Genomic DNA, 15,588 nt, shown 5'->3' with positions numbered 1-15,588 from the left:
GGTTTTCCCCAGTTTATAAAGCATGGGCCTAATTAAAAGTCCCTTAAGATTTCTGTACCCTTTGCCAAATTACTTCCTCTCATAAAGATCTTCCTTGGACCCCCAAAAGTTTAAGTTTAAGAAGTAATTATAATATAAAAGTCCACTGAATTCCTAACAATCTCAACAGCAGTATATTCTTTTATTGTAATTATTCTAACTGCAGAAAGAACTCTGCAGTTAGAAAAAAAAATCACAATACTTTTATTCTATATTACCAATGAATTTATTTTGCATTAAATTCATTTTCATGCAAAGCATGCATAGTTAATGATTTTAGTGATGTCTTGAGGAGTTAGACTACAACTCCTTAACAAGAGTAACTACATAAATTATTTGGAACTCTTCTGTTAAGGAGACTTGCCCCTTATCCCCCTTTATTCATTTCTTCGATATTTATTAATATCAGTATGATATCAGTATAAGCTCATTGATATTTATTTTACACTTTGGGTTATAATTTCATACTACTTTATTTTGTTGCTCAAATAGTCCCAGCTTGGGTCATTGTGGCCTTACATGTACTTGGCAGAAGAAAAGAAAACAAACAAAAAAGACAAAACCAAGGGTGCAGGTGTTGTGTTGGGTTCTTTCCCCACTTTAAATTTATTTTGAGTGGTAGCCAGTTTCCAAAGTCCATGTACCCTACAGGGATATCAGTGTTGGCTCTCTAACAAGATTTCCTTTTTAAAAAAACTAAAATTTATTATTATTTTTTCTTTATTGATTTTAGAGAGAGAGGAGCGGAGAGGGAGAGAGAGATAGAAACATTAATGAGAGAGGAGAATATCAATTGGTCGCCTCCAGCATGCTCCCCCCCCCCCCCCCCCAGGATTTGGCCCACAACCTGGGCATATGCCCTGACCGGGAATCGAACTGGTGACCTCTTGGTGTGTGGGTCGATGCTCAAACACTGAGCCACACCAGCCGGGCAAAACCACAGTTTTTAATCTGAAAATGAAGATCGTGCCTGTTTACAGGACTGAGGTGAGGAGTACATGGATAGTTTATAATAATATGGGACAGATAAGTCCAGTTATTTGTAGTACCTGAAACAGTCCAGTCCAGAGAGATGGAAAGTAGAAAGCTGGCTATCAGGGGCAGAGGGCAGGAGGGATGGGGAGTTAGTGCTTAATGGATGCAGAATTTCAAAAGTTCTGGAAATGGATGGTGGTGATGGTTGCAAAACAACGCAGGTATAGTTAATGCCACTGAGTTGTATTTGAAAATGGTCAATTTTATGTTAAGTGTATTTTACCACAATAAAAAAGAAATATGTACTTATTGTTGAAAATATAGAAAACTTTTTTTTTTTTTTTTTTTGCTTTAAATTCTTCGTTATCCCAGTACTCAGTGGCCATTTGACAAATGTATATCCTCTGTATACCTTTTGGATCCTACACATACAATTTTGTTCTTTTAACATATCATGAATATTTTCTCATGCTGTTCAACACTCAGTAAACTTTTTTTTTTTTTTTAAGCTAGAGTGAAAGGGAGGTAGGGACAGAGAGAGAAACATCAATGCGAGAGTGACATGGATTGGTTGCCTCCCACATGAACCCAACAGGGACCAAGGATCTAACCAGCAACCCAGGTACATGTCCTTGACCCTTGATGGGGAATGGAACCTGAGACCCTTCAGTCAAGGGGCATTGCTCTAACTGCTGAGCCAGACAGGTCTGGGCCTCACTAAACATTTTTATTTGCTGCATGATATTCCACCATTATTTGTTTACTCATTGCCATATTTTTAGATGAATTTTTCAATAATATAAATAACACCATAATGAACACCTCTCTGTGATTAAATACATCTTGTTCCCATTTCAAAATACATCTGTTGGGTTATAATTTTTAGTATAGACAGGGAAGTAGAGTTACTGGGTCAAGAAGTAACCATTTTTAAGTTGCCATACCTTCCCAGAAAGGTATGCTGATTACATTGTCACCAGCTACCTAAAAGACACTCATTTTTAGGTCACGCATACCCGGTTGCCCACTCTTCCTTTAAAAAAATATTTTCTACCTTGGTAGATTAAATAGGGTATCTAATTGCTGCAATGTTGTCTTTTTGTGTGTGTGTGTGTGTGTGTTTCTATTGATTTTTTTATAGAGGGAAATGGAAACGTTGATGTGAGAAACATGATAGGTTGCCTCCTGCATGCTCCCCACCCAGGATCCAGCCCGCAACAGGACCATGTGCCCTGACCTGGAATGAATCAGGACCTCTCAGTTCTCATGGGACAGCTGTTCAATCCACTGAGCCACACCAATCGGGCCTCTTCTTTGCCTTTAATTAGGCTTAAGTATTGTCCAAATCTGTTGCTCTTCAAAGAAACAGTGGAAACATTTAAATGTTTGAAGTTCTTTGATTTTTTTTAACCCATTAATTTAAATTACATCAAGTGAGTTCCAGTTAGCGATCGCAGGGTCGGTGGGGAGCTGCGGAGCTTGGAGCTAGGGTCGCGGGCCCGACCAGCAACCGGCGGCGTCCTGTCGCCCAGCCCTACTGACCCACCAGCGCTGAGCCCACCTGACGCTGCGCCTTGACACCCCATTAGGGCCCTGCAGCCGGGGGAGTGTCCCCCGGTGCTAAACCGGGAGGGGGGCTACACCAAGGAAAACCCCACCCCATGAAGAGCCAGTCTTTCCCAAGGCGCTTATGGGTGGGAAGGGTGCTCTGCTCATCTCGCTCTCCTCTCTGCGGCCCTCCTCCACCCAGTTAGAGCATCACCGCGGGGCGTCCCAGGCATCCGCGGGCCACGCCGAACACAGGGCAGGTCCACGCGGTCTCGAGGCTTCTGTAGTCGCCCTCAAAGCCGCTTTAAAGTGGTGGACGTGAGATTCCCCTAAATCTGGGGACCAGGATGCTCGAGTAGGAACCAGAACCCCGAGGACCGCGGGGAACCTCAAAGGGGTGGGAAGAAGCCAATGACCCTCCTTTTTCATACCTGGCGAAGGAGGACCTTCGGCGACCACCAGCCACCCCCAACCCCGGGGGGAGGGTCCCTGACGGAAACGCCCACGGCCCCGCCCACGTGTCCTCCTTCCTCGGCTTCCCGTGTCACTTCCCGCCGTCCCCTCCCTCAGTTTCCTCGTCCCCGCCCTTGGCGACCCTCCCCGGGTTTCCTTTCTCCCCTCCCCACGCTTGCTCCGGGCTTCCCGAGCCCCCTCCTTGGTATCCCCCACCCCACCCCCGTCTGGCCGCGCGCTTCCTCCGGGAGCTTTTCTCGTCCCCTCCCCGAGCATCTCCCGTGCCCTCCCCGCCCCCCGGGTTTCCCGAGTACCCTCCCCTCCCCGCCCCCGTTTTTAAACCTGGCGCCCTCGCTCGAGCGGTTACGGCGCGGCCGAGTCGCTGGCGCCGCTGGAGGGGCGCGGGCTCCGCGGGCACCATGAAACCCGAGGCAGCTGCTGGAGCCCGGGAGGCGCGGGGTCGCGTCTGTCACTGCCCCGCGGACGGTCCCCGGAGGTCACCGTCGCCGCGCGGGCCCGAGAGGTGAGGGCGGCTCCGCGGCCCGCTTGGGCGCGAGAGAGGAGCGCGGCGCGTGGTGCTGGGAGCCGAACGCTCCGGCGCCGAGTCCCCGAATCCCACCGCGACGCCAGGCGAGTTCCTTGGCCGGAGGCTGGGACGCAGTCTTGGTTCCAGCGCACAGGTCTGAAGTGCGAAGGTCCAGGAGGTTTCCGCAAGGAAATGGGCCAACGCTTCCGTTTCTAGATCTGAAATTCACCCGACTGGGAACGTTGATGTCTCCGGGCCCCTCAACGAGCCTTGCAGGGTGGCCCCCTCACGCTGACTGTCAGTCTTGGTGACAGTCTTTGTTTGCGCTGTGTTTGGGGCTCGACGATTGCTGCCCGGTGCACCAGCTCTTTTCAAGGTCGTAAAGATGAAGGAAATCCAATTAGCCGGGAAAGTGTGGAAGAGGCTGGGTGGCCAGGCAGCCTTTGTGCATCGTCGAACTCTGCAGAACCCTTCAGGTGGTGCGGTTGGAATTAATGAGCCACAAAGTAGCCAGCTACAGGAGGGAATCTGAATGGAAGAGTCCAGTCAGGCTTGGAGAAAAAAAAAAACTTCAACTACTATGTCCCCTGATAAATTGTATCAGATTTGGGACTTCTCAAAGCCCAGTGATGGCAGAGAATTGGGAATGTGGCAGGAGGCAAAAAACACACTTGGCATGGTGTCCCCACAGACTGAACGTGAGAAGACATTCTCCGGTGTCCAGTGACTCCTTTTCAGGCACACAGTAGAAATGATAAGAATGATAACTCCTATGACATAATTTTCAAAGACAGCAGATGATGGTGGGGTTCACTCCTGGTCTCTTCCATTCCAGCCCCACACCCTGGAGACCTTGGATCCTGACACCCCAAGATGCCGAGCGGACCAGAACTGCAAGCGGGGTAAGGTGAAGTGTGGGAGATGTAGGTATCCACCATTTCGGCCAGAAAATGGCACCATCTCTGAAATAGAGAGACCATGAAAGGCTGTCTTGGCCTGTCCCTCCCTTGGCCATCTAATGCAGAAGTGGTCTGGAGTAGGAGCCTGGGGAGCGATGTTGATCAAACCTGAGTCACAGTAGATTGGGTTCCTGCTTGCTCCTCCTGTCTTGAAAAGCAAAGCCACTCCACCATAGCCGTTTCATGGGTAATATAAGAGATTCCTTCTATGTTGGTTTGTTTTTTCTCGCCTGCATATCAGGTGGAGAGAGGATAGGAGAGGCTGCCTCTGACCCCTTGCCTTAGAAGAAAGCTCAAGTGTGCCATTAGCGCTGGGGTGGTGCCACAGTGCAAATAAGGGTAGAGATCAGTCTGGGGTGCCCAGGAGGTGTGGTTAAAAGCTCACATGCTGTCTGGCCCTTTCTGAAGCACTTTCAATCCTATCTGCAAGCACTCCTGGGGTAACTCGTATTGTCTGAGCAAATACACTCCAGTGGAGGGCTTTGTGGGCGAAGATTAATGGCCACCAGTATTCTTTTGTTTCCTGTGGTGGTAACTAAATTGCTTTATACTTATTGAAATAATGGCTTGCTTTCATGGAATGTACCTTTCCTTGTTACAGTTTAAAATATAAATGGATGACTTTTTTAAAAATGCTGAAGTTAATTAGGCTAGGAAAGACAGTATTTAATTTATGTAACACATGTGGCATATGGTTTAGTGTGTGGTTATTTGTAATATGATAAGAAAGTCAGGTGCAGGAAAGCAGACTTAGGCTACTTTATTGAATTAGTATGAATAATGGGAGTTTTAATTCAGTTACTATTATTTAAAGAATAAAGCAAGTAAATATCAAATTAACAAGGGACATTATTTTGTAGCCATATAATTCCTTCTTTTACATTCAAACTTAAATTCTTAAACATAAGACTTAAAAGTGCTTGGGAGAGAGAGAATATAGAAGTTTACAATTATCCAGTTTTCTTTTATTTATTTACTTATTTTAAAATATTTTTTCGTTATTGATTTTAGAGAGGGGAAGGGAGAGGGAGAGAGATAGAAACATTGAGAGAGAACATCAATTGTCTGCCTCCTGCATGGCCCCCACTGGGGATTGGGCCCACAACCCAGGCATGTGCTCTTACCGGGAATCGAACCCGTGACCTCTTGGTCACATGACAGTGAGTCATGTATATGGAGCCTATCAGCTGCAAGAATAAAAATTCTATAGCATACTTCCTAATGTAAGGCAAGCAGGTTGGTTCTTTTTATCCCTAGTGTGAAGAGAAGGCCATTCGGAGAAAAATGAAGATTGCCGAAAACATGTTAAGCTGTAGCAACTTTGTAGTTGACCCACAGCATGCACACTGGATAAATGTGTCCATGGACGTTTTTTGGAGGCGGGGGAAAGGGGGGTGTTCCATGGTGCTAGAGCGCTTGCTGCCCCGCTTCCCCCGGGCTAGCTCTTTACAAAACTCAGTTGACAGAGCGGAGAGGCCAGCGACTGGCAGGTGTACCGCGCGCCAGGTGAGCGCAGCCCAGATCCGGAAGGGAACGCTTCTTGCTCAACAGCGCCCTCTCCCGACAAAGGAGAACTCCTCGGCTCCAGAGCCCTGTTGTGCATCTCGAGAAATTGGAGGAAAGGCTTCAAGAAGGCCCTGCCCTGAATGGAGTCGCCCTCACCCATTTGGGAGCTATCTCCCTCCCCTGCATGGAAAAAATGACCTACAGCCTAAACCTTTGTTGACCTCTGTTCCATTTCCCTCCTGGAACTTGCCCGCCGTGCACAGGAGATGATTTCCTGATCGAATCTTCCAGGCTGCCCACCCCTTAGCTTTAGCCGAGTCAGAGGCATGTATATCTTTCCCCATTAGATTTAAACCGCCTGAACGGAGGGACTGTGTCGGACTCACAGCACTCTGGACATCACTGACAACAGTATGAGGAAGACGGTCTTATCAAATCTCTAAAATCGCTGTTGATATTAACCAATGCAGGTTACTTAGATTTTGTTTTTTTAAATTTCAGGATGCGACTTCAGAGGATCCTTGACTCTGTGTGTGTTTGTATGTGTCTGTCTTTACAGCTTGAGCCTGGGGGTGACCAACAAACTTCTGGATCAAAGGGGGCCTTTGGGTTTCAGCATCCCGTAAGGTAACATGACTTCACAGTAAGAAATACGTGATTTCCTCTTACTATAAGCATTAACACACTTTAGTTTTTTCTACTGCATACGTTTTCAACAAAGTGGAAAACAATTCAGTATTCTCCAATATTGTTTAGTTCCTATTATCCCAATGGACTTTAGGGATATTTAGTGGGATTTCTGCAATCCGTTCATTTATCCAGTCAGTGTTCCAGCTGCAAGTTGGAATTGGCCTGACTTTCCTTCATATCTTTTGTTTAATACCTCTTATTACATATTATGCCTTGTGTTAAATTGAATTAATGTGAGTTGTATAAGAATATCTATTTATTAGGTCTTGCTTCCGCCTCTCATTGGAGTATTTTTACCCTGTTTATCCTGGGAGACTAGAAGCTTTGATCAAACCCACAGATACTACGTGCTAGTGGGGACATTTAGAGCCCCTCAGACTGGTCAAAAAGTGACTTTTGAACAAGGGATTTTTTCCTACCATCCCTTTTGTCAGTGGTCTTGAATCCTCATGGGGTCACTGGGGAAATTTGAGAATACAAACGCTGGGTGGCTCCTCTGGGGGTTCTGACAGCCCTGTCCTGGGGAAAGGCCGAGGGGCTCCGCAGGTGATCCTGACATGCATTTGGTGAGACCACTACCTGTCAGGCCTTGCATGCACCCCCCGCACCACCTGCACCACCTGCCCCGGCCTGCCTCCTCTGGGCACTCTGCAACTGCTCCCCATTTCTAGATTTGGTGAACTGCAGTGACTGGTGAGGCATGTGTTGCAAACTGAATAAACTGTTTTATTACAGGAAATTTCAAGCATACAAAAGTGGAGAGACTAGTACAGTGAATCCCCATGTGCCCAGTACCAGCCTCAATAATCCTTAATGTTCTTTGGATCCGATCATGTTTGTCAACCGCTCCCAACTCTTTTTTCTTTTTAATTGTTGTTGGATTATTTTAAAGCAAATTCCAAACATCTCATGAATTCAAATTCACCTGTAAATTCTGGGGCCTCCCTGTATATGCAGTTTCACTTTCTAAGGTTTCAGTCTTTGCAGAAATACACAACTTACAAGTTTTAAATTGCACGTCCTTCTGAGTATCGTGCTGAAATCTCGTGTCTTCCTGCTTCACCCTGCCCAGGTTGTGAATCATCTCTTTGTCCAGTGGCTCCGCACTGTAGATGCTTCCCGACCAATAGTTACTTAGTATCCCTTTCAGTTATCAGATCAACTGTCGGGTTATCACAGTGCTTGTGTTCAAGCAACCCTTACTTTACTTAATAATGGCCCCAAAGCCATTCACATAACTTATTACAAAATATTGTTATAATTATTCTATTTTATTATTATTGTTAATCTCTTCCTGTGCCTAATTTAAACTTTATCATAGGTATGCATGTATAGGAAGAAGCATAGTATGTATAGGGTTTGGTACTATCTGAGGTTTCAAGCATCCACGGAGGGTCTTGGAACATACCCATCAAGTATAAGGTAGACTACAGGACTGCAGCATGACACCTGAGTTTGAACATGGCCAAACATTATGCTTATATCATTGTCATAGGCATATTCTATTTTTCTGTCTGTTGCAGTTTCTCAATTATTGACACTTTGTTTGGACTGGATCGTTCTTTGTTTTTGGAGGTTAGCGGCTGTCCTGGGGGCACTGTGGGATGTTAGCAGCATCCCTGCCCTCTACCTACTACATGCCAGTAGCTTCTCCTCAGTTGTGGCAACAAAAAAAGTGTCTGCAGACATTGCCATACACCCTCTCATGGTCAGGAATCACTGGGCTATCGGAAATCTTTGAGAAGGTTTTACATTTTCATGCACTATTTATAGCAAGGTGTTTTCTCTCTGCCTTTTGTCCCGTCCAAAAAGGGGGGACTTGCCCTGGCTGGTTTGGCTCAGCAGTTGGAGCATCGGCTTGAGGATCAATGAGTCATAGGTTCAATTCCTGTCAAGGGCCCATGTCTTGATTGCAGTTTGTCCCCAGCCATAGTCGGGACGTGCGGGAGGCAACCAATCGATGTGTCCCTCTCACATCAATGTTTCTCTCTTTCTCTCTCTTTCTCCCTCCTTCCTGCTCTATCTGACGATAATTAGAAAGATAACCTCCGGTGAGGATAAAAACAGTTTAGCAAATAATCAGTGAACAATTGATAATCCCTCTCAGTTCCTCAGAAGACCACCGGGGGAAATGCAAACATATTTGTGAAAGGTTCAAGGATAAGAGATTATGGAGAGAGTGAGGGGTATTTTATTTTATTTTTTAATCCTTACCCAAGGATATTTTTCCATTGATTTTTTTTTAGATACAGTAGAAGGAAGGGGGAGAGAGAGAGAGAGAGAAAAAAAAACACATTGATATGAGAGAGAAAGATACATGGATTGGTTGCCTCCTGCATGATCCCGACCAGGGCTGAGGATTGAACCTGCAACCCAGGTACAGGCCCTTGATGGGAACTCAAACTCATGACCCTTCAGTCTGAGGGCTGACACACTGCTGAGCCAAACCAGCCAGGGCGAGTGGGGAGTATTTTAAACACTTTCTATGTATAACTGGAATCCTAAATTTACCAAACCTGGATTTAAAGCTTCCAAATTTATATATTTATTTTCTTTCTTTTGAAAAAAAATACAGATATATTTATATTATCAAAAGGTCTTCAGAGAAGGGTCTTTCTTCCTTTCTCCTTCCCCTTTCTCTCTCTTCATCCTGGACAATAACCAGGGTGCCATTTTCTATTCTGAAAAAGCGAGGGACCCACTCCTACAGCTTCTCTGTGGCAACACCCAGAAAGATTGGCTGCTTCTCTTCTACCCAGGGTTTCAGAGTCTAGTTTCCTCTAGATCCCAAAGGGCTACAACATCCCCCAAGCTTGAGGGCCTCCCCGGCAAAGACCAGGGTGAGTCAAACCCTCATATGACCAGAGTGAGCTTCTTCGCTCGAAACTCAATGTTTTCGTTTTCTTTGACCTTCGTGAAAGCACACCCTTTTTCCTAAATTGATTTGCTCACTCAGATCACAGCTCGTTTCTGAACGAGTGTAGGGTTCCTTACCAGGTGCCACCCTCTGCCCCCAGTTGCGTTCTGGTGACTTTATACAAAACGCTGTGTGCTGTGAAGGCCAAATTAGAGAGGAAGGCGGGGAGTTTCCTGCTTCTAGGGAAAAAGGTCCTCTAGGTGGAGTTCAGGGCTGTTTCGAGTTGATTAATGCTGTATTTGTTTCTTAAATATTAGACTTTATTTACCCATTTCAAAGCGTCAAGAATATCTGCAGAGTTCTGGGGAAAAAGTGCTGGCCAGTTTCCCGGTTCAAGCCACGATTCACTTCTACAACGACGAATCCGATTCGGAGGATGGAGAGCACGAGGAAGAAACCCAGCTCCTTCCCCAGGAGGCGAAGGGACCGGTGGCAAATGGCCCGGGAGGAACAGGCAGAGACCGGCTGACACAGCCAGCACCAAGATCTGAAGGACACAGGGATCTGCGTCATCAGGGTCAGCTCCCACATGGTGACTCTCCCGGGGGTGCTGAGTGCTCCTCATCCAAATAAATGAGGTCTCCCTCCCCCGGGACCTGCCGCACATGCACTGGTGGAGACAGCTGTGCCTGGACACTGCATTTCCCCTGGTGTACAGGGGGTCGGGGGCTCCTCGGACTGTCTCTGGCCAGCACTCCACTCGTGGCAAGAACTCTCAGCTTTCACTTTTCCTTGTGGGACTCTTCAGGGCACTCATGCATACCACTGAGAAAGATTCTAGGACCAGAGGTTTGTGTCAACATTGGTTCTCATCAGGTAGGGCTGACTTCCGAAGCACATTCAGCCTGGTTATTCTGCCGGTCAAATGACAGCTACTCCAATGGAGATCAATAACCCACATACGCCTCTCACTTAGCCGGAGACTCGTTATTTAGCTCTTTGTGCTTTTATAAAAAGATACTGTCCAAAGGTTGATGTGGTTGCTTAGTGGCAGTCTGAAAAAATTTATTTATGAAAAACAAAACACAATAATTCCTGTAAGAATAACAGAGATACAAAGATACGAATTTTTAGGAGACAGTTCTGGATAAAAATGTTCATGATTGTTTTCTAAAGGTTATGTGTATGAATAGAGAGGGGAGCTTTGACTCTGAGTTGGGGACTGTTTTGGGCTTGTTACTTGAATAGACTAACATGGCTTTCAAAGTATTGAATGTAAAATTATTCTCACTGTTTTATATTTGAACGACCAAATGAGTGTATTTCTCAAGGTATTTTACTTAACTATCTTACATGTGATCATCTTTCTATATCCAGTACATCATAAGTTTCCACTTGAAATAAATATTTTGAAAAAAAAAAGTTTGATAATCATCTTTTTTGTTTAAGACATTTTTAGATTTAATTAGTTCCTACGTTAAAGTTTTTAAAAGTAGGGAAGTGTTGTCCAGTGTGGCTCAGTTGGTTGAGCGTTGTCCCGTGTACCAAAGGGTTGCTGGTTTGATTTCCCAGGAGGCAACCAACTGATCATGTTTCTGTCTCTCTCTCTCTTCTTCTCTCTCTAAAATCAATAAAAACAAGCCTTGGCCGGTTTGGCTCATCGTTTAGAGTGCTGGCCTACAGACCAATGGGTCATGAGTTCAATTCCCAGTCAAGGTACCTGGGTTGCAGGTTGTGTGGGAGGCAACCATTCAATGTGTTTCACATTGATGTTTCTCTCTCTCCCTCCCTTCTTTCCTCCCTTCCACTCTATCTAAAAATCAATGGAAAAAATTTCCTTGGGTGAGGATTAACAAAAAAAGAAAATGTGGGTAAAATCAATAAAAACATTTAAAATAAAAGAAATAAAGTTTTAAGAAGTTTATCAGCCCTGGCTGGTTTGGCTCAGTGGTAGAGCATCAGCCCACGGACCAATGAGTGTCGGGTTTGATTCCAGCCAAGAGCACCTACCTCATTGCGGTTTGTCCCCAGCCCTGGTCGGGGACCAGTCAATGTGTCTCTCACATCAATGTTTCTCTCTCTCTCTCTCCTCCTCTCTACCTGAAGATAAATAGAAAAAAAAAATCCTCAGGTGAGGACAAAAAAATAATAATAAAGTAAAAAGTTTATCAACATGTTTTTATATTTAACCCTTTATTTGTTTTATTTTTTTATTTATTGGGTTTTTAGAGGAAGGAAGAAGGAGAGAGAGATAGAAACATCGATGAGAAAGAACATTGATTGGCTACCTCCTGCATGCCCCCCACTGGGGATTGGGCCCACAACCTGGGCATGTGCCCTGACTGGGAATTGAACCGGCGACCTCTTGGTGCATGGGTCAACGCTCAACCACTGAGCCACAGCCACCGGGATATATTTAACTTTTTAAATGATATTTAATGTTGTTAAGAATACAGAAAAATGCCCAACCTGTGTGGATCAGTGGATTGAGCTTTGTCCCATGGACTGAGAGGTCCTAGTTCAATTCCTGGTCAGGGCACATGCCTGGGTTTTGGGCTTGATCCTTGGTTGGGGGCATGCAGAAGGCAGCCAATTGATGTTTCTATTTCTCTCTCTCTTTCTCTCTAGAAAATCAATAAAAATATATTTTAAAAAAATGTAGAAAAAGTATTAAAAAGGAAAACAAAATGGTCTACAACCTCAGTGCTCAAAGAATCCAATTAATATTAAAAGATAGCCCTAGCCGGTTTGGCTCAGCAGTTGGAGCATCAACCCTCAGACCAAAGAGTCATGGGTTCAACTCTGGTCAAGGGCACGTACCTCGGTTGTGGTTTGGTCCCCGGCCCTGGTTGGGATTATGCGGGAGGCAGCCAGTTGATGTGTATCTCCCACATCAATGTTTCTCTCTCTTTCTCTCTCTCCCTCCCTCCAACTCTTATCTGAAGATAAATGGGAAAATATCTTTGGGTGAGGATTAAAAAAAAAAAAATAGAAGGGATACAAGCAAATATTTTAACAACTCAAACAATGTAGAAAAAGAAACATTGCAGCCCGGCTGGTGTGGCTCAGTGGATTGAGCATTGTCCCTTGGACTGAGAGGTCCTAGTTTGATTCCTGGTCAGGCACATGCCCAGGTTGTGGGCCTGGTTCCCAGTGGGGGGCATGCAGGAGGTGGCCAATTGATGTTCTCTCTCATTGATGTTTCTATCTCCTTATCCCTTCTCTCTTTAAAATCAATAAAGAAAAATTTAAAAATAAAATAAAAACTTGCTAACTGGTATATTTATAACAATAACTTAGCCCAAAAAAGGTCAGAAAAAAATTAAAAACTTTTGTCCTGGCCAGTTTGGCTCAGCAGTTAGAGCGTCAGTCCACAGACCAAAGAGTCTTGGGTTTGATTCCGGTCAAGAGCACATACTTTGGTTTCAGTTTGGGCCCAGGCCCTGGCTCTGGTTGGGGTCCTGGGGGAGGCAACCAATCGATGTCTCTCTCTCTCTCCCTCTCTCCCTCCCACTCTATCTGAAGATAAATGGAAAAATATCCTCGAGTGAGGATTAAAAAAATAATAATAATAAATTAAAAATAAGTAAATAAAAATAAAGAACTTTTAAGTTTGACACTCCTAAGTGGTTTGCCAAAAGATAGCTGGCTAACTTCTGTTTAGTTCAAAAGACTGTCATGGTCACTCCTCATACAATGACCAAGGCTTGCAAAAGTTCCCCGTTGTAAAGGGCTTATTTTTATTAACTACATTATCTAACCTTTTTGAAGGGTCAGAAGGCTCATGTCCATCCTACAAAAACACAGAGAAGAGAGAGAAAACTGCTCCTTGAAAGTCTCATTTTATTGTCTTGTCACATGGACTTTACAAGCTGGAATTTCTCTTTAAAAATCTGATCTCTGGCAACGCTTGCCCGTGTTCCCATGGCGAACCAGTCAGCAGGACCTGAGCAGTGGCCGCCTCATTGGAGGTCCTTACACTCTTCAGTTCTCCCTGTCTCCACCTCCGGTTCCACACATTTACAAAAGAGAAGAAACAAAAGCCTCGATGATATTTTCTTTTTCTTTTTTTGCATTTATCTTCAGATAGACTGGGAGGGAGAGAGGGGGGAAGAAAGAGAGAAACATCGATGGGAGAGAGAGACACACTGACTGGTTGCCACCCACACGACCCCAACCAGGGCCGGGGACAAACTGCAACCGAGGTACGTGCCCTTAGGGGGAACCGAACCCGGGTCTCTCTGGTGCTCAGGCTGACACTCTAACTGCTGAGCCAAACTGACCAGGGTGATGATATTTTCCAAAACCTGCATTTCTCCTTCAATTTGTCCACTACAGTAGCTTGCCTAGTAATGCAGTGAGTAGATTTCATGCGAGATGCCAATTTCATACCTTTTCTCTGGAATGGTTAAAACTCTAATTCAAGCAGTCACTTCAGAAATGGTTACAGTTGGCCTAGGATCGATAAAATAGATGACTTTGAATAAGTCGATTATGGTTGAAGCCAACTTCTCTGACACATCTTTCTTTTAGGGGCTCACAAAATGGAGCTTCTTGTGAATTTGTGGAAACAGAATCTTGCCCATACCACAAGCGGAAACGTGCTCGAAACACTGGTACTTTCACCCAGCAGAATGGCAAACCTCCCACAGTGTGAATTTTTTTTCTTTATTGATTTTAGAAAGAGAGGAAGTGAGAAGGAGAGAGAGAGAGAAACATCGATGAGAGAGAACATCAATTGGCTGCCTCCTGCATGCCCCCCATGGGGGATCGGGCCCACAACCTGGGCATGTGTCCTGACCGGGAATAGAACCAGCAACCTCCTGGTGCATGGGTCGACGCTCAACCACTGAGTCACACTGGCTGGTTTGAATTTGTTGTAATATTTGTTTCTTCAAATCTCCCATTTTCACTGATTCTTCTGACGGATTTACTAGCAAAAGAATGCATTTCCATTTGTTACCATATTGTTTCCTGTTTGCTTATTTTATTTTTTAAAAAATACGTTTTATTTTTTAATCCTCAGCCAAGGATATTTTTCCACTGATTTTCAGATAGAGTGGGAGGAAAAGAGAGAGAGAAAAACATTGATTTGAGAGAGACACATTGACTCGTTGCCTCCTGCATGACCCCAACTAGGGCTGGGGATTGAACCACAATGGAGGTACATGCCCTTGACTGGAATCAAACCAGTGACTCTTTGGTCCAATACTTTAACCGCTGACCCAAACCAGCCAGTGCTACTTTCAGAGAGAGAGAGGAAGGGAGAGAGAGATAAAAACATTGATGTGAGAGAGAAACATTGACTGGCTGCCTCCTGCACGCCCCCTACTGGGGATCAAGCCCAAAACCCAGGCATGTGCCCTGACTGGGAATGGAACCTCTCAGTCCATGGGACAACGCTCAGTCCACTGAGCCACCTGGCCAGGCCTGTTCACTTATTTTAACTAGTTTTACTGCTGTGGGAAGAAAAAGTGTTTTCCCAGTGGCATGTTTCTTTTTGAATTTCTGTATTAAACAAGAAGTTGCAAAACAATCCACTAACTAGGTAACATTAAGTGTGGTAAAATTTTATAAAATACCCATTAAAAACTCCCATTTCCCTCTCCCCCGGGCGTCTGTCAATATATTTTCTGTCCACCTGCATTTTCCTATTCTGGATATTTCATACAAATGGAATTATACAACCTGTGGCCTCTTGTGTCTGGCTTCTTTTACATGGCATAATGTCTCCAAGGTTCATCTGTGTTGTAGCATGTATCAGTACTTCATTCCTTTTTATGGCTGAATAATATTCCACTCTATGGAGAGACCACATGTTATGAAAACAGCACCCAGATCAAAACACACCACCACCAGTCCCCTAGGATATCCATTCACTTGTGCTTCCTTCTGATCACTACCTTCCGGCACTATAGATTCCATTTGTGTGGTTTTGAACTTGATACCAAAGGGATCACAGTGCTCTTTTGTGTCTCGCTTCTCTCCTTAACATTAGTTTGTGAGACTCATTCACACTGTGTGTGCAGGTGTAG

At 44.9% G+C, this 15,588-nt stretch overlaps 1 protein-coding gene across 1 annotated transcript; it reads left to right on the top strand.

Annotated features, from left to right (window-relative positions):
- Positions 1-3,434: 3,434 nt before the first annotated feature.
- RIPPLY3 (ripply transcriptional repressor 3) lies at positions 3,435-10,186 on the top strand. The gene is made up of 4 exons (XM_036243634.1): positions 3,435-3,538; positions 4,377-4,443; positions 6,566-6,633; positions 9,871-10,186. The coding sequence occupies exons 1-4, from the start codon at positions 3,435-3,437 to the stop codon at positions 10,184-10,186; spliced, it is 555 nt and encodes a 184-aa protein (XP_036099527.1).
- Positions 10,187-15,588: the final 5,402 nt, after the last annotated feature.

This window comes from Molossus molossus, unplaced genomic scaffold (genome assembly GCF_014108415.1).
Source record: "Molossus molossus isolate mMolMol1 unplaced genomic scaffold, mMolMol1.p scaffold_m16_p_5, whole genome shotgun sequence".
Taxonomy (NCBI): Eukaryota; Metazoa; Chordata; class Mammalia; order Chiroptera; family Molossidae; genus Molossus; species Molossus molossus.
Note: the sequence above shows the minus strand (reverse complement) of the source record. Positions and strands in the feature narration are given on the sequence as shown.

Coding starts and splice junctions, on each gene's coding strand:
- RIPPLY3 (XM_036243634.1), top strand. CDS start 3,435: ATGAAACCCGAGGCAGCTGCTGGAGCCCGGGAGGCGCGGGGTCGCGTC. Junction 3,539..4,376: donor TCGCCGCGCGGGCCCGAGAG/GTGAGGGCGGCT, acceptor CTTCCATTCCAG/CCCCACACCCTGGAGACCTT. Junction 6,634..9,870: donor GGGTTTCAGCATCCCGTAAG/GTAACATGACTT, acceptor CTTAAATATTAG/ACTTTATTTACCCATTTCAA.